General features: G+C 44.5%; 1 protein-coding gene across 5 annotated transcripts in view; it reads left to right on the top strand.

Annotated features, from left to right (window-relative positions):
* Positions 1–21,027, top strand: part of EYA2 (EYA transcriptional coactivator and phosphatase 2) — a 282,642-nt gene that overhangs the window by 74,529 nt on the left and 187,086 nt on the right. For 3 of the 5 annotated variants that reach the window (XM_059132953.1, XM_059132949.1, XM_059132951.1), the window contains exon 2: positions 10,053–10,165. In XM_059132953.1, the coding sequence (XP_058988936.1) occupies positions 10,063–10,165 (103 nt within the window). In that variant the 5' untranslated portion in view covers positions 10,053–10,062. Of the gene's footprint in view, positions 1–10,050; positions 10,166–14,030; positions 14,218–21,027 lie in introns of those variants that run through there. The other 2 variants (XM_059132950.1, XM_059132952.1) reach the window with 2 other exon arrangements.

The raw sequence follows: 21,027 nt of genomic DNA, 5'->3' as shown, positions 1-21,027 counted from the left end.
ACATGACAGAGCCAGAGCTCTGACCGGTGGCTTAGTGGATATTGGGCCCTGGGTTCAAATTTTGACCCAGTTTTATTTGCACACTGTGGTTAAGAGCACAGAACTGTCCCTGATGAACATGGATGCAGAAATCCTCAACAAAATATTAACAAATCAAATTCAGGAATACATTAAAATTATCCTTTATCTTGATCAAGTAGGATTTAATCTAGAAATACAGGGGTGATTCAGTTTTCACTAATCAATCAATGTGCAATACTGAAGCAGGATAAAAACCAGATTATCATCTTGATAGATGCAGAAAAAGCATTTGGCAAAATTCACCATCCACTTATGATAAAAACTCAAAAAAGTACAGTTAGAGGTAACATACCTCAAAATAATGAAGGCTATATATGAAAAACCCACAGCTAACATCATATTTAGTGGTGAAATACTGAAAGCTTTGCCTCCAAGATCAGGAACAAGATGAGGATGTCCACTATCAGCACTTATATTCAACATAGTACTGGAAGTCCTAGCCATAGCAATCAGACAAGAAAAAGAAATGAAAAGAAGTTAAGGAAGAAGTAAAACTGTCACTTTTGTAGATGGCATGAGACTATGCATAGAAAACCCTGAGACTCCTCAAAATAACTATTAGAACTCAAGTGAATTCAGTAAAGTTGCAGGATACAAAATTAACATGCAGAAATCTTCTGTGTTTCTATATACTAATAATAAAGTAAGAGAAAGAAAAATTTCAAAACAGTCCCATTTACAATTGCACCAAATGGATTAAAATACCTAGGAATAAATTTAACCAAGGAGATAAAAGACCTATACTCTTAAAAACTGTAAGACATTGATGAAAGAAAATGAAAATGATACAAATGGAAAGATGTACCATACTCACAGACAAGAATTCTTATTGTCTAACAAGAATTAATATTGTTGAAATGTTCATTCTACCCAAAGCAATCTACATATCAATGAGAGGTTACCTCACACCAGTCCGAATGACTAGTGTCAAAAAGACAAGAAATAACAGGTGTTGGCAAGGACACAGAGTAAAGGGAACGATCATGCACTGTTGGTGGAAATGTAGGTTGTTGTTGGTACAATCACTGTGGAAAATAGTGTGGCAGTTCCTCAAAAAATTAAATAGTAATACTGTATGATCCCACTAGTGGATATTTACCCAAAGAAAATGAAAACACTAATTGAAAATATGTATGTACTACCATTTTTATTGCAGCATTAATACAATAGCCAATATACAGAAGCAATCCAAGTGCCCATCAATAGATGAACGGATAAAGATGTGAGATACACATGCATGTGTGCTTGGTGAAATATTACTTGGCCATGAAAAGGAATGAAATCTTGCCATTCTTGCCATGGGTGGACCTAGAGGGTATTACGCTAAGTGAAATAAGTTAGACACAGAAAGACAACATGTGATTCATTTGTACATGAAATCTAAAAGGCAAAACTAACAGACTCTTAAATACAAATGTGATGCCCAGAGAGGAGGCGGCTGGAGTGATGGGCAGATTAGGTAAAAGGGATTAAGAGGTACAAACTTGCAATTATAAAATACATAAGTCACAGAGATGAAAAGTACAGCATAGGGAATATAGCCAATAATATTGTAATAACAGTATATGGGGACAAATGGTGACTACATTTATCCTGATGAGCACTGAGTAATGTAAAGAATTGTCAAATCACTATGTTGTATACCTGAAACTAATATGACATTGTATGTCAACTGTATTTCAGTAATAATTAATTAATTTAAAAAATATAGCACAGACCTTAGAACCAGACCACCTGGTTGTGAATCCTGGCTCTACCATTAGCTAACAGGTCACTTTCTGAAACTCAGTCTCCTCATCTCTACCCACCTCATAGGACTCAACAAGCCAATATATGCAGGGAGCTCTTTGCCCTAGACTAAATGATCTTTGAGTGATCATTAGTTTTATTTCTATTATCTATAAAATGAGCACTATAATCACGGCCAGGTTAAGACCTTCAGAGGCCTCAAAACACCAAAGAGATCAGCCTCCTTCCTCGGCTGCTCCATGTAATTCAATAATAAAACAATACAACCCATAAAACTCAAATCCGAAACTCACTGTGTGCTGAAATTTTAACTTCTTTTCAGATCTGAAGGAGCAGGAGGATGGCTGAACAGGATGAGTTCACCAAGCGGGAATGAGTCATGTTTCCTTGGTGCTTATGCTGTGCACAGACCTAAACCTGTATTTAGTCAACCTGTTGGGAAATAGAGGGTGGACCTTTATATCTCCCGGCATGGTGGAGAGAATTTGAAGGAGGTGATGTAAAGGTGATGGGGGAAACTCCCTGGTGTAGAATGGGTGCCTGGGAAATGGGAGCTATGGTTAGAATTTTTGGAAGGGTTTGCTCACTGAACTGCTCCTACTGCCATACTTGGTGATTAATATTTTGCTTTTGCAAGATAGAAGTACCCGTAAGTTCTAGTTGGCAACGGGAAAGAAGGATTGTCAGGGTCCTGTTTACTTTGTGAGAACTAACATTTCTATTGCTTTGGCTTTGTTGGTGATGCTTATTTATTTTCCTCCAACGGAGGACGGGTTTGAATTGCTGTTGGTATGTTTGAAGTTGAGATCTTGAATTACCTAACAAAGATCTAGGCTCTTTCTTCCTTTTTAGAGTCAATACCATGCAAATTAGTTTTGGGAAGGGCAAACTTCCTAATTGTTATATCTTCATTCTTTTATCATTACAGTATGTTCCTCTAAATCTCTAGTAGTGGTTTTTAATTTCAAGTCTATTTGAAATTATGTCAGCTTTCTTTTATTTGGTGTTTGCTTCATGTGGATTTTTACAATTTTTTGCTCTGAGTCTTTGTGTGTCTTTATATTTAAAAGGGGTATCTTGTAATAAACATGCAGTTAGTTTTTTAATCCAGTCTTGTAATATTTGTCTTTTAGTGGGAGTATTTATTCCTTAAGGTAAATGGACATTAAATGGTTACATTTAATGTAATTATGGATAAATTTGAATTTAAATCTATCTTTTTTCCTATTTGTTCCATCTCTTCGTTTTTTTTTTTTATATAATTTCTTGCTTTCTTTTGGATTAATGACGTATTTCCATTGTTCCATTTTCTCCTCTAGTAACCTGTTGGCATACACTTTTATTTTTCTCTAAGTCGTTACTCTAAAGATTATAGCATGTATCCTTATAAATTTTAAAGTTTGCTATAAATTAGTACTTGTACCACTTCCAGGAAAATGCAGTGTCCTGAGAACATGTAAACTTCATGTCTCCCCCTCTTATTTACATATTTATCCTTTTATGTTGTTCTCCATCCTTTGCCAAATTTTCATGCTTCCAAAGCACTCTTTTGTAGTGCAAATGTCCTGGTGACAAATAATCTTAATTTTTGTTTGTTTCATTTTTATCTTCATTTTTTATTTTTTATTTATTTTTTTTAAAGATTTTATTTATTTGACAGAGAGAGATCACAAGTAGACAGAGAGGCAGGCAGAGAGAGAGAGAGAGGGAAGCAGGCTCCCCGCTGAGCAGAGATCCCGATGTGGGGCTCAATCCCAGGACCCTGGGATCATGACCTGAGCCGAAGGCAGAGGCAGAGGCTTTAACCCACTGAGCAACCCAGGCACCCATCTTCATTTTTGAAGGTTTTTTGTGTTTTTTTTGCTGGCACAGAATACTGTGTTAGCGGATGAAATTCCATTGTTTTTGGTTTCCATCATACTTGCAGAGAAGTCTTATTATTCCTTCTTTAAAAATAATTTGCATTTTATTTCTTTTTTTTTCCATTTTATTTTATTTTATTTCTTTTCAGTGTTCCAAAATTCATTGTTTATGCACCACACCCAGTGCTCCATGCAATACGTGCCTTTTATTTTATTTATTTATTTGAGAGAGAGAGATAGCAGGTGAGAGAGAAAGCACACAAGCAGAGGGGAGAGGGAGGCGCAGGCTCCCCACTGAGCAGGGCACCCAGCATGGGGCTCGATCAGAATCCCAGGATCCTGAGATCATGACCTGAGCTGAAGGCAGATTCTTAACTGACTGAGCCACCTAGGAGCCCTGATAATTTGTCTTTTATTCACCCTCTGGCTGCTTTTAAGATAATATAGTCTCACATGTGTGTAGTTTGACTATGATATGCTCAGGAGTGTTTTCCTCTGTATTTATTTTTCTTCTGCTTTGCAGAACTTGCTGATTGCATTGGCTTGATGTCTTTATCAGTCTTGGAAGATTTTCCAAGATTCTTGCTAAATATTGTTTCTTTTTTTAATATTTTATTTTTTTTTTATTTGACACACAAAGAGAGATCACAAGCAGGCAGAGAGGCAGGCAGAGAGAGAGGGGGAAAAGCAGGCTCCCTCCTGAGCAAGGATCCTGATGTGGGGCTCAATCCCAGAACCCTGAGATTACAACCTGAGCCAAAGGCAGAGGCTTAACCCACTGAGCCACCCAGACGCCCCACTAAATATTGTTTCTGATTTGTTTTCTCTTTTCTTTCCTTCTGTGGCCCCTGTTACATGTATGCAGGACCTTTTCTCCATGTCCCATATTATTTTATTTTATATTATTTTTTTACCTATTTTCCTTTCCAACATTCTTTCTGTGATTTGTCTGCTGACTTATCTTCCAGTTCGTTATGCCTTTCTTTTGCTACCTCAAATCCATAGTTCATCTGCTCTATGGAGCTCTTAATTTCAATTATTATATTTTTCAGTTTTAGAATTTTCATTTGATTTTTATTCTAGTTCTCTAGTAGTAGTCTTCATTTAAATCTGTTTTCTTGATCATATTATCAAGGTAGTTTGGGAGTCCATGTTTGATAACTCTATTATCTGAATCTTATTATGGGTTTGGTTTTTTGTCTTAGTTTTTAATCATTTGGCCTTGTCTTCTTGCATGCCTCATAATTTTTATTAAGTGCTAAACATTGCTTATGAAAAATTATGGAAACTCTGGAAGATAATACCTTCCCCAAAAGAAAGTTACATTTCTTCTGCCAAGTGGTGATACTAGAGGTAAATCGCTTTGAACCAATAAGGGATTATTGGATGACAAATCAGGATCTATTTGGTTTGCCCATCCTCTAAGGGAGTAACTTTTCAGAAGTCTTAGTTAAAAAGCCTAGTGTGTTTACCAACGATTCTCATCCTTGATGGACCATGAACTCCAATTTTCACCTCCCTACTACTGGGAGATTGCCAAAAGCTCTGCTTCATTTCTTGTCTTCTTAGCTACCTCCCTGTGTTTCGTTTCTCTCACTCTCACCCCACCCAGCTTAGGTATCACCAAACTCCTCAAAGGTTTTAATTGTCAGCAATGTCAGGATCACTCCTCTGTGGTTCTCATAGCTGTAGGACCTTTGCTCCTTGAGTTCTAGCTACCTTATCCCTGAACTCCAGTTGCTGTCTCCCCAGCCCAATGAGACTGGAAAACCCTAAGCTGTTCTTTTTTCTTCTGTGCTTAAAAATTGGCAGGTGTTTTGAGGGGAAAAGTGGTAGAAGTCAGACTTAACTCAGTCCATGTCTCATCTCTCTGGGATCTTGGGCCCTCAAGCCCTCCTTGGTTGCTCTCTGATACCTTAAAATGATGTTTTATAGCTTTTATTTTGTATCGTGATAGTGAGATTGAACCAAAATTACAAACTATCCCATCATAGCTGGAAGGTGAATTCAGTTGAAGAGTTTACTACATATTAGGAAAAATGGTTTATTTTTATTTTCTCCAATATTGGAGAAAAATGCAACTCTAAACCATATTAAAAGGAAGATTCCAGATGAATTAAAGACTTAAGCATAAAAGTTAAAATTCTAAGTGAATATGGAAATGTAAACAAATTAAAATATGGGCACATTTTAATATCCTAGGGTTAGAGAAATAATTTTACACCTAGGAAAAAAATATTGGGTAAATATATTAGAAATTTTTTGATTTCCAAAACACCATAAGTAATGAAAACTTAAGGAAAGAAATTTATAGCATCTAAAACCAGAAATGAACTAGCATCTAGACTCTACAAGGCATCCAGCAAATCAGCAAGAAAAGACACACAAAAAAACCCCAATAGAAAAATGGGCAGGGGCACCTGGGTGGCTCAGTGGGTTAAGCCTCTGCCTTCGGCTCAGGTCATGATCCCAGGGTCCTGGGATCGAGCCCCACATCGGGCTCTCTGCTCTGCAGGGAGCCTGCTTCCTCCTCTCTCTCTGCTTGCCTCTCTGCCTACTTGTGATCTCTGTCAGATAAATTAAAAATATATATATTTAAAAGAAAAATGGGCAAAGATAAAAGATATAAATAGACAGTTCCTAGAAACTCTCATGTCCCACAATTATGTGACTATGTGCTCAAACTCACTAGTAATCATAGAAATGCAAAGTAGAACAACTGTATCACTTTCCACCCATTAGTCTGACAAAAATTAGAAACGTAGACAATGCCAAATGTTAGCAAGAATTTATGAAATGAGAATACTTATGCACTTTTTTAGAAAATAGGCTCCATGCCCATTGTGGAGCCCACTGTGGGGCTCGAACTCACAACCCTGAGATCAAGGCTTGAGCCAAGACCAAAAGTTGGATGCTCAACCGACTGAGCCACTCAGGGGCCTCTGACTTGTGTACTTTTGATGGAAATCTAGATTAGCACAGGAATTAATGAGGAACAGTCTAGTACTTGGTCAAATTCAGTTCATATATACCCAATGACAGAAATTATCCTTGTGTGTGTGTGTGTATATATATATATATATACACACACACATTTATATAAATGTATATATATATACATTTTAAGAATGTGTGTGCATGTAAACACACATATATAGGTACATGTTATATATATATATGTATCTATATATACGTGTGTGTGTGTTTGTGTATTTTAATGAAGATGTTCATTGCAGCATTGTTTATGGTAGCTGAAATACATGTTTATAGTAAGAAGCCTTCCTTGATGTTTATCGCTAGGGCAATACATAAATACAATTGAGTAACCACAGAGTATGGAATTCTTTTTTTTTTTTTTTTTAAGATTTTATTTAATTATTTGACAGAGACAGAGATCACAAGTAGATAGAGAGGCAGGCAGAGAGAGAGGGGGAAGCAGGCTCCCTGTTGAGCAGAGAGCCCAATGTGGGGCTCAATCCAAGTACCCTGAGATCATGACCTGAGCCGAAGGCAGAGGCTTAACCCACTGAGCCACCCAAGCGCCCCCAATATGGAATTCTAACTATAAGCTAGATGACTATTCATCAATATGTACACATTATAGAATCATGGTGCAGACTGGAAAGAAAAAGCCTAATAAACAGGACAAGATCTCGTGCACAGCTTTATTCATGTAAATTAAAACACAAGTCACACATAAAACAATACAACATCACTTTATAAGGGAATGCATTTACATATTTAATACATTAAAAGTCACCGTCCAAGATGGAGTTGAAAATGAGAATATATGGGAACGTTTAACAAATTCTTGTTTGAGGAAGCTAATCCTCCAATTATAGATTTCCTCCTTCCCTGTCCCCCTTCTGACTCTCTTTGCTCGCTCCCTTCTGCAGATGGTAACAGGATGACAACAGAATGACCATGATTCTGGATCAGGTGTTGTGGGGGAAATGAGGTGATTTCCATGTTGGCCTGGCCTTCAAGAATGTCAGGCAAAAGTCAAAGGAGAGCGCGCCAAAAGCTTTCCTTAGCAGGGCTCTGTCCCAGGGCTAGAACTCACAAGCACCTTCCTGCTCTGAGCTCCTGAGAATGACAGCAGCACTTGGTAAAGTAAATAAGCAACGCGACCAAGCCCAGAAGTCACAGTGCTCCTTCTTTCCTCATCAGGCAGATGTTTACCTGCTCACAGAAAGATATAAACACTAGGAGCTCACTCGTGTGGAATTCTCTCAACAGATTAAAAAGTGTATATAAAGTACTTCCTGTGTGCGGTCCTGGCATAAGAGATTTCTTTGGTGTTTTATTATTTTTTTTTTTAAATCAGTGTTTCGGGCCCACAAAGTTGTGTAGTGGCCACATCACAGTGGTATCCCCACCAGTAAAACGGGAGTTGGCAAGCTTTTTCTGCTGATCGCTAAATATGTCCAGCTGGGCGGGGCTCTGTCACAACTACTGTACTGAGAAGGTGCGGTGTGAAATTAGTCCCAGGCGATCCAACCGACCAACAGGCAGGACTGCGTTCAGAGAGCACTTTGCTTGTGGACTTAACTGCAGTTTTCACAGGTCTTGAAATGTTATCCTTTTTTCGATTTGTTTCTAACCATTTCAAAACACGAAAGCTGGGACACCTGGGTGGCTCAGTCGGTGAGGCATCTGGTTCCCGATTTCAGCTCAGGTTGTGATCTCAGCATTATGAGATCGAGCCTCGTGTCAGACTCCTCGATAGGCGTGGAACCTGCCCGAGATTCTCTCTCTCCCTCTGCCCCCTACTCCCCTTCTCTAAAATAAATAAAAAATAATAGACAATAAAAATGTGAAAGCCATTCTTAGCTCATGGTTCCCACGAAAAGTTGGGCGGGATTTGGATGGACCCCAGGGTGTCCACCCCTGAACTAAAATGTTACAAACTCAGTTCAGGCCCCCAGGATACCACTTCCCAAAGTGCCCCCACCATCCCTAGAGTCAGCCACTCTCTGAAATTCGTATTTTTCATCCTATGCATACTATTACCTGTGAATTGCATTTGCGCGTATCCCTAAACAGTGTATAGTATTGATCTGTATGTTTCGTACTTCATAGAAATGATATCCTACTTTGGATACCCTTCTGCCCCTCTGCTCAGGACTCTGTCTGTCCTGCCGTGTGTGGAGCCCAGCTTGGTCTTTTTCACTCCTGTATGATACTCCACCATGCGCGCCCACCACCTTTAATTTTTCTTTCTCGGGAATGTGTGGACATTTAGGTTGCTCCCCACAAAGACCTTTCCTTGCAGGTACCACCTATTTTCTTCCTCACCATGACCTTTCCAGGGAGGTAGTCTAACAACCCCATTACCCAGACGAGCCAGCTTTTCACTCAAGCAGTTCACTAACTTTCTCAAAGTCATGAAGAGCGACATCAAAATTTTGAATCCGTGACCTTTTCATGGTGGAACCTGAGTTTATAACCTCTTTGCCATCGGTCGGTATGTTGTGTTTTATTAAAGTAATGATAACTGATCCTCCCAACGATGACCTCGCAATATTGATGTGCGTAGTCTTTCTCTGAGGACACCTTGAATCAGCGCCAATCATTACTGCTTGTAGTTTAGCCCTTTGGAAACCGCCAGGCGTGGTATCATGCACACGAACCAGAAACCTCACTTCCTAACCACAGCGGGTAGGAATTTAGGAGGAATAACTACCGGCCACGGTGCAAGGTCTGAACAGTTTTCAATAAAAAACTGAGAAAGACCCAGGAGACATGTCCCACATTTTCCTTGCCCTCTGTAGCATTTTATCAACGCTGTAATTCGGGAGCTAGTGTTTCCTTCCCCTTGGTGGGGACCAAAGTGATAGGCTGGGAGTGTGGCTGCCAAGAGGGACTTGTTCAATGTTGTGAATGCCTTCTGAGCCTCTGTCTGTCCATCTAACTAACACCATGTCCATTTTTCCCTCGAAACTGCAGTCAACCCCCTCTGCTCCCTAAGCCTCTGCTTTGGGGAATCCAAACTCCAACTCTGCCTCTCCGCCTGTCCCTCCCTTCCTCTGCTGGGAAGGCTCCCTCGCTCTCTTCAGCTCATTCCGATGACATTTAAAAGAGACCAGAATACAATTTTTCTAATGGCAAAATATCGTATGAAGGAGGGGAAAGTTTTAATCAAGTGGGTGTATTCTCCGGAGGGGAGCAAGCACTTCATTTTAATTCCTCATTTCCCTTTGATGAAAAGTTTAGTGAATTTCTATTATGTAGAATTTATAAGACGGCCGGGTTTAGGTAATCAGCTTTAATATTTATACTCTTAGGGAAAGAAATAGGAATCATTAGTAAGCATGCATAATTAATGAATAAATTATATTTCCCTTTGTTTTCTGCCAGGTACAAGGAAATGCTAGAACTGGTGATCTCACCCAGCCTCACCGTAAACCGCGATCGTCCGGGTAAAGCGAAGCTTAACCGTGCGGATGTCTGGACTCTGAGTGACGTAGAAGGTAGGCCTCCCGGTGTGACTGTTGGTGGGCCTGTGGCGGTCGCACTCGCCCCGCGGAATTTAGTTAAGGGACTAACAGCCTTCGACACGTGTCCTTTCCCAAGTACCGTCATTATGATGATCTCTCCTCTCGCTGTTGGGATTGTTGCCTCTGGACCCGAACTTTGGTGTGCATTGCTAACAATGCTGCTGTCCTGTCTGGTCATTAGAGGGGCGAGTGTGCTCGTTCGTGTCCCAAACTTCCTGTGCCAAGAAATGCTGACACCTTCTGGGACGATAGGCAGTTTCGGGTGTGTTCCAGGGCCCGGCCCTGGGTGTGTCCCGCAGGGTCAGGGCTCCAGCTCCGAGTCTGTCCCCCAGCACCGTCCTGCCATCACGCATCTTGGCGGGCGATTTGTTTACAAAGGTTTGACGCTGGGACAAGAACTCATCTGCCTTTTGCTTTCGGGTTGGGTTAGAGTCAAGGAAGCAGAGGAGAGTTAAGCTGTTTAAAAAATTATTGGCAAGTGATGCAGCCGAACTAGTTTTCACTAGAACAATTCCAGCTATTGTTTGCCCTGTTTGGGATCTGTCAGCCCTCCTGGGAGAGCTGGGTGGTAGCAGAAGGCATTAAGCTATTATGTTTAACCATTGGACTTAACCCTTTATGTGGCCAGCTTTGGGATTTGATGCTGGTGTCCTGAGATCCCGGGCTGTCTCTCCCGCCCTGTCTGTGTTTGATGACGGTTCGAGGGACAGAAGTGCTACATTACCATCGTGGAAAACCAGAGACTTGTGTCTAGTCAAATACAGCATCGCCAGGAATTTGCTCTTAAGCAACTCCAGGCCTCCAGGGAGTAATCCTTGCTGTCACCAGGACAATGACATTTCCCTTGCATGCTGGTAATGAAGCAGGGACAAGCCCACTCAAAGACCACCAGGAGGGTCTGAGATTTCCACCACCCCCGCCCCCCTCAAACCACATGCTGGAGAACACACCCTCATTCTTCTTGGCACTTTGGAGGGTCCATGTTGACCACCCCCCCCGGGGGGGCTCTTTGAGAGTTGGAGACAGTTTATTAAGCCCTGTTCAAAAACAGTCATTCTCTTCTTTCCGAGTGGAGGCACTCTTCAACCTAGGGCTTTATTTCAGAGCTGGGAGAGCTAGGAGGAGGAGGAAGAGGAGGTTGGTGGGTGAGGAGGATCCCAGGCTAAACCCCAGACCCACTGCTTCCCAGCCAGATGGCCTCCAGCAAATTGTTTCATCTTTCTGAGCCTCCATTTTCTCACCTGTGAAATGGGGGCATAGTCATGACCCACTCCATAGCATGCTTACTGCTGCCGGCCACGGTTGGTACCAGGACGTGTGGTACCAGGGTTAAACGTAGCATTGCATGGTCATTCGTTTCGGAGCCAGATCACCACAAGGACCATAAAACCAGGGTTGCAGACCAGCAGCTCACAGCCAAATCTGGTCCTCATGAATGCCTTTGTTTGGTTTACACTCCACTTTAAATAAAAGTGAACTTGTAAAAACCAGGAGCGCTCACATAAAAATCTTGAATTTCTACTTGCTTTTGATAATGCTGAACGCTTTAGAGACGCAGGGCCTACATTCCCACCTGGCTGCCACTAGTGGGAGCTGGGGAGCAGCTGTCCCTGAGATGAGTCCCAGCCACTTCTTTCGTCCTTAATTTTTGTGAGCATGTACTTAGTGCAGGCACCGTGAAAAGCAGTGTAACTATAGATTAACCCTCCTCCTCCTCTGCCCCGGCAGAGGAAACACATGGCCCTTGCTGTGTACCAGGGATGGATGTCTAACTCACTGAATCCCCACACCCCCTGTGGTTAAGCTTTGTGTTAACAATGAGGGAACTGAGGCACAGAGAGGTCAAGAGATCCTGAGGTCGCTTGATCGAGTTGACGCAGTTCAGTGACTGCCAGAATTTGAACATGAGCCGTCTAACCCTGAAATCTCTTCTCCTAATCAGTACACTATCATGTTTCTCACTGAGTTATTACACCCTTATTAGGCTAGGAGCCCATCTTACAGATGCATAAGTTGAGGCATGGGAGAATTAAATATTAAGTAAGCGGCCCAAAGACACACAACCAGTGGCAGGGCCAGGAAACAAACCCAGGCACTCCAGCTCCAGTGTCCCCACTTCTAAACCTCAGACTCACTTTCTCCCAAGCCCTGAAGAGTCCTCAGACCCCAGATTATTTGTCCTCCACAGTGGTAGCACCCACAGACTGTCTCTCTCCTGTCCTCACCCTTTCCACTGCCCTGGAGCAGTTGCTCCCAAATTCAGAGCAGGCAGAGCCAGTAGGGTCAGGTTACGCATGCACATGCGCGCACACACACACACACATGCACCCACACACTTTTCTTTCTCTTGAGATGGGCAATGCGCTCCTGGGCTCGGCAGGGAACATTCTGCCCTGGCTCTGGCCTCTAGTGCCAGGTTCATCAGCTGCCCTTCCAGCCTGGCCTCCTGGGCCCTTCCGTGACAGAGTCATTATTGACTGCAGGGGCCCGGATCCAGGGAGGGGCCCAAGCGGGGCACAAGCCAGGGGGCCTCCATTCAGGGTGTTCTGGAAGGAATCTGAAACCCAGAAATCCCCCGGTGGCTCCCACTGCATTCGTGCTGCTTCTTACTGCCTGCCCCCCACACCCCCAGCCCCCGGCGTGGTCACCCAGCCTCTCTGGAATTTCTTTGCCTCCTCTGTTAAAGGGGAGCAATTGTTCCATGGACCATGTGAGGATGAAATAGTTAAAACATGGAAAGGACTATGCTTTTCTTAAAAAGTATAGAATACGATCTAATTTCCTTCCTTTCGGCCACCAGGCTCACCTTGTCTGTTGCCGCCAGCCTCTCCAGCTCGGCTCCTCCCCATCCCCTTTGCTCAGTAGACCTAGCCTTGACCTTGTTTCTTTTGCTGTAAATCAGGAGCGTGATGCTGCCCTCGGGGCCTTGGCACGTGCTGTCCCCTTGGCCTAGACCAGTGTCCCCATCTGTGGGGCCATCCCTCAGCCTTCAGGGCTCATCAGGGAGGTCTTTTCCTCTTCCTATCAGAAGTAACGGTTCATTCACTCATGCAACAGGTGTTTCTTCAGCCGCCTGCCCAGCTTTTTTTGAAGCACTAGGAAGTCAGCATACAAAGGCCCCTGACTTCCTGGAGTCTGCCCCAAGGGGCTGGCAGGCCAGAGGCTGATAATAACAGTAAATAAGCAAAATACAGAGCAGGGCAGGCAGTGATACACGTAGTGGATGGGGGAGGCAGGGGGGAAGCCGAGGAGGAGCCTGGGGAATGCAGGGGTGTGGGGATGTCCCTGGAAAGATAACACTTGAGTAAAGACCTTAAGGAGATGAAGGAGGGTGTTCCTGTTGATGAGGAAGGAGAGCCTCGGATGCAGAGGGAACTACAAGTGCAAAGGGTCTGGGGCAGCCTCATCCCCAGAGTGCCTGAGAGTGGTAAGGAGGCGGCATGGCTGGAGCCCAGTGAGCCAGGGGCCGTGGGGGAGAGGAGGGGAGGTCCGGACAGTGGCCAGGCTCAGACCTTGAGAGCCACAGGAAGGACCTTGGCTCCTACCATGAGTGAGATGGGAGCTCTGCGAGGGTTTGGCACAGAGGAGAGACCTCTGATCTGTGTATTGACAGGACCCCTCAGGCTGGGCTGGGTGACTGGGTGTGGGGACCCATGGGGAGCCCAGGGGCCAGCGAGGGAGGCATTGCAGTAACCCAGATGAGAGGTGCCGGTGCCTTGGACCTGGGCAGGGAGAAAGGGCAGATTCAGGACCGGATTTGAGGGCAGAGCCGACAGAACCCGCACCCACATGGTTCTGTGTCCTGTTTCCTTTTCTTCATCATCCTTCTCTCTGTCAGAAGGCACGTGTTTGTTCGCCCGTTGTGTATCGTGTCCTCGGCCCGCATGTCAGTTCTCAGAAGACAGACGTGGCCCACCTCAGTCACCTGTGTGTCCCCCCTGCTGAGAACGGTGTGTGACACCTCCTAGGTGCTTCGGAAATCCTCCAAATGCGGGAGAACAGAAGCCGGAGCCCTGCCCGTGACTGTGAGCGCTCCCCTCTGTCGGACCCGTGCGCCTTCACACCTCACAGTCCTCACCACCCTGTACCCCTGCGAGAGCCCTTCCTTTTCCTCTGTTTCTCCGTGACATACCAGTTTCTGCTCACCAGCAAATACACACACACACAATCCTTACAAAGACTTGAAACCCTGGACCACATCTACCTGAGATCAGTGTCTCTTCCCTTCCCTGGAAGTAACCACCGTGACCTGTTTTGTGTGTCTGTCGAGGCCGTTCTGTAAGAAGTCACATCTGTATCAACATGTGTTTATGTGGCTTAGGTGTGTATATTTTTATATATTTAAACATGTATGTTTACCATAGAAATTATAGTATAGCTAGAAAAAAATCAAATACAAATCTATCGCTTATATAATACATATTTGTTATAACTTGCTCTGCTCACTCAGGATCCACTAAGTAATGATTTACCTCTTTTTTGTTTGACCGCATGACACACCTGAAGAACGACGATGCCCAGTTCATGAAGCCGTCCCCCTGGGGAGGAGCACGAGGTTATCTGTAATTGTTTGCTCTTACAGACAACGCTAGGGGTATCATCGTGCATGCTGCTGTTTGAACATGTGTCCTGCTTCTCTAGGCAAGAGGCTGAGAAGTGGAGGGACGGAGTCACAGGTGTCCCCTCCCTGGTCTTACAGACCCCCCTCAGCCTCATCGCAAAAACCTCCCGAGCCCCTCTGGCTGGTTGGTAGCTTCTCGTTCATTCCTTCGTTTCTGCAGCCATGCGGTCAACAGTTTGTTTGATGCACCTGCTGGGCACGAGGCCCTGGGGACGACCCCCACACACACACTGCCTGCCTTCAGGGCCTTTGCAGGTCACTCTGCTCCCAGAGGCACCTTCAGCGTCTCCCCATGGTCGCTGCACCCCACATCCTACAGGCTTTGGGCTCAGCCTGAGCTCAGTGTGTATCCCAGCTCTGTCACCTGCCCCCCGTGTGACCTTGACCAAATTGCTATTCTCCGCCAGCCTGTGTCCTCACCTGGATAGTGAAGATATGCTGGCTGTGTGTGTTTGGTAAATTGTTCCAGAATGCCTGCTGTGAGCCAGCTCCTGGTGCGGGTGGTGGGGATATAAAAGTGGTTGAGACCGATGAGTCCCCCTCCCAGACCTTCTCTTCTGGTGGAAGAGACAGGTACTGAATTTTTAAACCAACAAGGGATTTCAGATAGTGGTGGTTTCTATGAGGAAGTAAAGCAGGGATGTGGTAGGGTGACCTGCAGGTGGGCCAGTGGTTAGAAGGCTTTCCTGTGATTATGCTAAAGCCTTGCGGAGTGCTTAGAAAGCGCTCAGTGGAGGTTAGCTCCGTGTCTCTCCCTCTTTAATGTGCATAGACTCAGTCAGGGACTTTGTTAAATTGCAGACCCCAAGAGTCCGCATTTCTAACAGGCCCCCTGGTGATGTCGATGCTCTGCCCCGCTTCCCCAGTCACTCTTAGGAGCGAGGGGTTAGCTTGGTTGTGCATCAGAATTACTTTGCAAGTTTTCTTAGCGCGCACATGGCAGGACTCCACTCCTAGCATTGCTGATTCAGTAAAGGTTTAGTCTGGGGCCCAAAAATTTGTGTTTCTGACAAGTTCCAGGTAATGCTGATACTGCTGGCCCCAAAACCACACCCTGAGAACAAGGCTTCTGCACCGTTTTCAAATCTGTCTGCTCACCAGAATCTCCTGGGAAGTTTAAAAAAGTTTTTAAAAAGACTCATGTCCAGATGCCACACCCAGAGAATCTGATTTAATTGGTCAGAAGTATGACCCACGCAATGGGATTTTTCTAAAGCTCTCCAGATGAGTTTATTGTGTTCCAGGATGGAGAACAGTGTTCTTAGATGGTGAATTTCTCCAGGACAAGGACAGTTTTTTATTCCTAGATATGTATTTAAATTATTGTCCCTGATTAGCACACAGCTCAGTCTATGACTCATGGTAGAGCCTTAAAAATTGTTAATGGGTGGATAGATAGATAGAGCAATGGATGGAAGAGTAAAGGATAGATGGATGGATGATGGATGGATGAAGGATGGACGGACGGGTGGATGGATGAATGGAAGATGGATGGATGGATGGATGGATGATGGATGGATGGATGATGGTTGGGTGGATGGATGGATGATGGATGGATGATGGATGGATGAAGATGGATGGACGGATGGATGGATGGATGGATGAAGGATGGATGGATGGATGAAGGATGGATGGATGGATGGATGATGGTTGGATGGGTAGATGGATGGATGGATGGATGATGGATGGATGGATGGACAGACGGATGGATGGATGGATGGATGGAAGATGGATGGATGGATGGAAGATGGACGGATGGATGGATGGATGATAGTTGGATGGATGGATGGATGGATGATGGATGGAAGATGGGTGGATGGATGGATGGATGAAGGATGGACGGACGGATGGATGGAAGATGGATGGATGGATGGATGGATGATGGATGGATGGATGGATGATGGTTGGATGGATGGATGGATGGATGATGGATGGAAGATGGATGGATGGATGGAGGATGGATGGAGGATGGGTAGATGGGTGGAGCGTGGATATGGATCAGTGGAGGGTGGATGCATGAATGGGGAAGGATCATGGATGGCTGGAGGATGGATGGACGGGAGGAGAATGGATGTGGATGGATGGAGGATGGATGAAGGCATGGGTGGATGAAAGGATCAAGGATGGATGGGTGGGTGGAGGATAGATGTGTGGATGAGTGGGGAGATGGCTGGCTGGCTGGCTGGGTGAATGAATGAATGAATGAATGAATGAATACAGGGTGGTCTTGAGGATCACAGATAACTTGAGGCTGATTTAGCTTTGAATCCTTAATAAAGCTTCCTTAATTCCCCCTTATTTATTTCCCTGCCTTATTTCCCTATCTGTAAAATACAGATAATAACTTTCTCATTGGGCTGTTATGGACAACAATAGAGATAAGTCTCATGCAGCCCTTAGCACAGTGTCTGCCTTATAGAAACTGCTTGAGAAATATGAGCTATCATTCATTCCTCTTCAAGGAAAAATTGGATTTGAATTGTATCCTGTCTCCTGGAAGGAGAGGAAAAAATGTTACAGAACTGAGAAAGCAAAACTTAATAAAGAAAACTTTTTTGTTTAAAATGCAGGTATGGGGGTGCTTGGGTGACTCGGTGGGTTAAGCAGCTGCCTTCAGCTCAGGTCATGATTCCAGAGTCCTGGGATCGAGTCCTGCATTGGGCTCTCTGCTCAGTGAGGAGCCTGCTTCTCTCTCTTCCTCTGCCTGCTGCTCCCCCTACTTGTGCACTATCTCTGTCAAATAAGTAAATAAAAGTCTTTTAAAAAATAAAATGCTGATACCAAAAAAAAAAAAAGAAAGAGAGATACATTTGCAGAGGCCAATGTATCATCTCATTAAGGGTTTCCTCTGAGAGTTAAGACTGTGCCCACAGGACAAGCTGGGCTGTCTACTCTCAGACCTCCTGTTCTTCCTCTGCGCTGGGCATGATAGGGTCTGATTTTCGGTTCCCATCTCACCGGTTCCAGCCTGGAGCTGGCAGGTTTTGATTCATCTCATCCAAGCCAGGTGGAGCCGCCCAGACTTCTGCCCGAGTCCTCACCTGGGGAGACGCAGATCAGCTTCCACTCTCCTACCCTGTAGCCTTCCCCAGCTGGCTTCCTGGGGGTCTCAGCACCCAGCACAACCTCTACCCGAACAGAACAGAAATCCCACTCTGGGGATGTTGGTATACTGTGAAGGAGATTGCCAATCCCCTCTTTATGAGAAAAGGCACGGGCGATTATTAATTATTGAGTGCCTTCTCTACGTGAAGAGCTCTCGCCCCTGGCAGTGTCTCCCGGACTCCCCACCTTCTCCAGCCACTCTCTGTGGTATGTGGGTACCACCTCTCCTGCTGCTGGCTTACTGATTTTTCTTTAAAACAATTCCCTTTCAATACCTTCATTTTTTTTTTTAAGATTTTATTTATTTGACACAGAGATCACAAGTAGGCAGAGAGGCAGGCAGAGAGAGAGAGAGAGAGAGGAAGAAGCAGGCTCCCTGCCCAGGACTCTGGGATCATGACCTGAGCCAAAAGCAGAGGCTTTAATGTTCCAGAAATGAAAAGTATTGCTTTTGATAGTCTTGCAGTGGTTCTAATATATGCATTTAGATAAATCGGTGTTGGTTTATGGGCGCCTGGGTGGCTCAGTGAGTTAAAGTTTCTGCCTTTGGCTCAGGTCATTATCTCCGGGTCCTGGGATCGAGCCCCACATCAGGCCCTCTGCTGAGCGGGTAGGGGGCTTTCTGCTCTGCCTACTTGTGATCTCTGTCGTCAAATAAATAAGTAAAATCTTAAAAAAGAATCAGTGATGGTTTAAATAGAAGAGTGTGTATTTACGTGCCCTCTCAAATCCTCGCACTCTATGGGATACCCCAGCCTTGTTCCTTGCAGTCCTCAGGAACACCCCTCCAAGGGACAGATGCCTTGTTCACTGTCACATAGCCACTCAATGAGAGTCAAAACTGGGGTTAGTGCTTCTGGACTTCTAACACGGTGCTCTCTCCTGCTGTCCTTGTCCCTGGCCTGAGAGTATTTTAAACCACCCATACAGACGACATGAGCTGACTTGGTTAGTAGACTTGCATCTTTCATAGCAAAGACCCGCATCTAGACATCTTGCACTAGAAACAGTCCCATCCTGTGGGGATCATGGAAGCAGGCCCCTGGGGTCAAATTAGGCAAAATAGTAGTGGCTGCTGCTTTCAGAATCATTAGCTTCTAAATCCTCCCAGTGAGAGGTAAAAAAAAGTGTCAACATTCAAATTGGGCTCATGGATTCAAGTGGCTTAAGCAAGGGCCCCTGGAGAACGGAAGCTAATATGAGCTTCTGCCCGGGGAGCCCTTGGCAGGTACCTGCCTTTGCAATGCCAGCAGCAGCTCTGCAGGTGTGAGGTATGATCCCATCTTGTGAATGTGGAAACCAAGGCTTAGAGAGAGGAAGGGACAGGCACAAGGTCACGTGGTTATTTTGCTGCAGCCGCAGGATTTGAATTTGGGACCGATCCCTTAAACCCATGTGCTTTTTTAGGGAAGAACTTTAAATTGACAAATTAGAGAGATTTGGGTTGTAGATCTGGCCCACCCACAACAGATGCATGAAAGCCCAGATGAAGGAACAAAGTATGAAGACCCTGCACAAGTTTCTTCACGCAGTCATGTGTACACACGGTCACGCACAAGTGTGCATTCATGCACGTAGACCTAGCTTTATTTGCCTCATTTTATTTTTTTAAAGATTTTGTTTATTTATTTGACAGAGAGAGATCACAAGTAGGCAGAGAGGCAGGCACAGAGAGAGGGGGAAGCAGGCTTCCCGCTGAGCAGAGAGCCCAATGCGGGGCTCAATCCTAGGACCCTGAGATCATCCTAGGACCCTTGCTTGTCTTCTGGGACCCGTATGCATTTGAGTTTGTGACTTCTAGAAGGGAGATTTCTTTTTCTGAACCTGGAATTGGGATACTTTTTAATGATTCACAGGGGTTTTCTTAGCCTGTAGCCCAGACTCTCTCTTGAAGCTCAGAAGTGTGGTTTCCTGGCTTCCTGTGTCAGTCTCACCGGGGAGCTTTCTTTTTTCTTTTTTTTTTTCTCCCCTTTCAGGATTTCACTTAAATTCAAGTTAGTTAACATCTGGTGTAGTATTAGTTTCAGGGGTAGAATTTAGTGATTCTTTAGTTGCATATAACACCTAGTGCTCATTCCTATCAAGTGTCTTCCTCAATGCCCATCCCCCAGTAACCCCATCCCCCCCACCACCCCTCCAGCAACCCCCAGTTTGTTTCCTAGAGTTAAGAGTCTCTTATAGTTTGTCTCCTCTGTTTTCATCTTATTTTTCCTTCCCTTCCCTTATGCTCATCTGTTTTGTTTCTTAAATTCCACATATGAGTGAAGTCATCTGGTATTTCTCTTTCTCTGATTGGCTTATTTTGCTTAACATTATACCGTCGAGTTTCATCCATGTCAGTGCAAATGGTAAGATTTCGTTTTTGATGGCTGTGTAATATTCCATTGTATATCTACCCCACATCTTCTTTATCCACTCATCTGTTGATAGACATCTCGGCTCTTTCCACAGTTTGGCTGTTGTGGACATTGCTGCTATAAACATTGGGGTGCACGTGCCCCTTCGGATCCCCACGTTTGCATCCTTTGGATAAACACCTACTAGTACAATTGCTGGGTCATAGGCTAGTTCTAGCTTTAATTTTTTGAGGAACCTCTGTACTGTTTTCACCTGGGATCTTTCTTGGCCTGCAGGCTGGGAGTCTGCATCTTCACAAGGTCCCCAGGGAGTCCTGTGCAGGGTAAGGCACCAGGTGCACTGCTCTGTATCATCCACTTTCTTCCTTTGCACTTGTTCTCATTATAATTAAGCACTTATTTGCATAATCCTTTGTTTGGCGTCCATCTTCCCCACTTAGGCAGTTCTGGACTGCTTTAGCTCATTGTTATAACCCAGTTCCTAGCACATTCCTGGTACAGGTAAGGCAACGAGTAAGTGAATGAGTGAATGAATGAATGAATGAATGGGCTCATTCCAGAGGCCGTGGCCATCTGTTTAGCTAATCCTTCTCCCTTTACCCATGGGAAGCTGAGGAGGAAGAGGAGACTTAAGAGTTTTAAATTCAGAATTAAATGGAGGAGGCTCTGTCTCCCTCCCCCCTCGAGAGCTAGCTGTCCTGTTTTATGTGTCAACCCCATTCCCCAAGACACGTGGTGAGACTCGGAGATCG

This window comes from Mustela lutreola, chromosome 9 (assembly GCF_030435805.1).
Source record: "Mustela lutreola isolate mMusLut2 chromosome 9, mMusLut2.pri, whole genome shotgun sequence".
NCBI lineage: Eukaryota > Metazoa > Chordata > Mammalia > Carnivora > Mustelidae > Mustela > Mustela lutreola.
The sequence above is the reverse complement of the archived record's forward strand: the minus strand, read 5'-3'. Positions and strand labels throughout refer to the sequence as shown.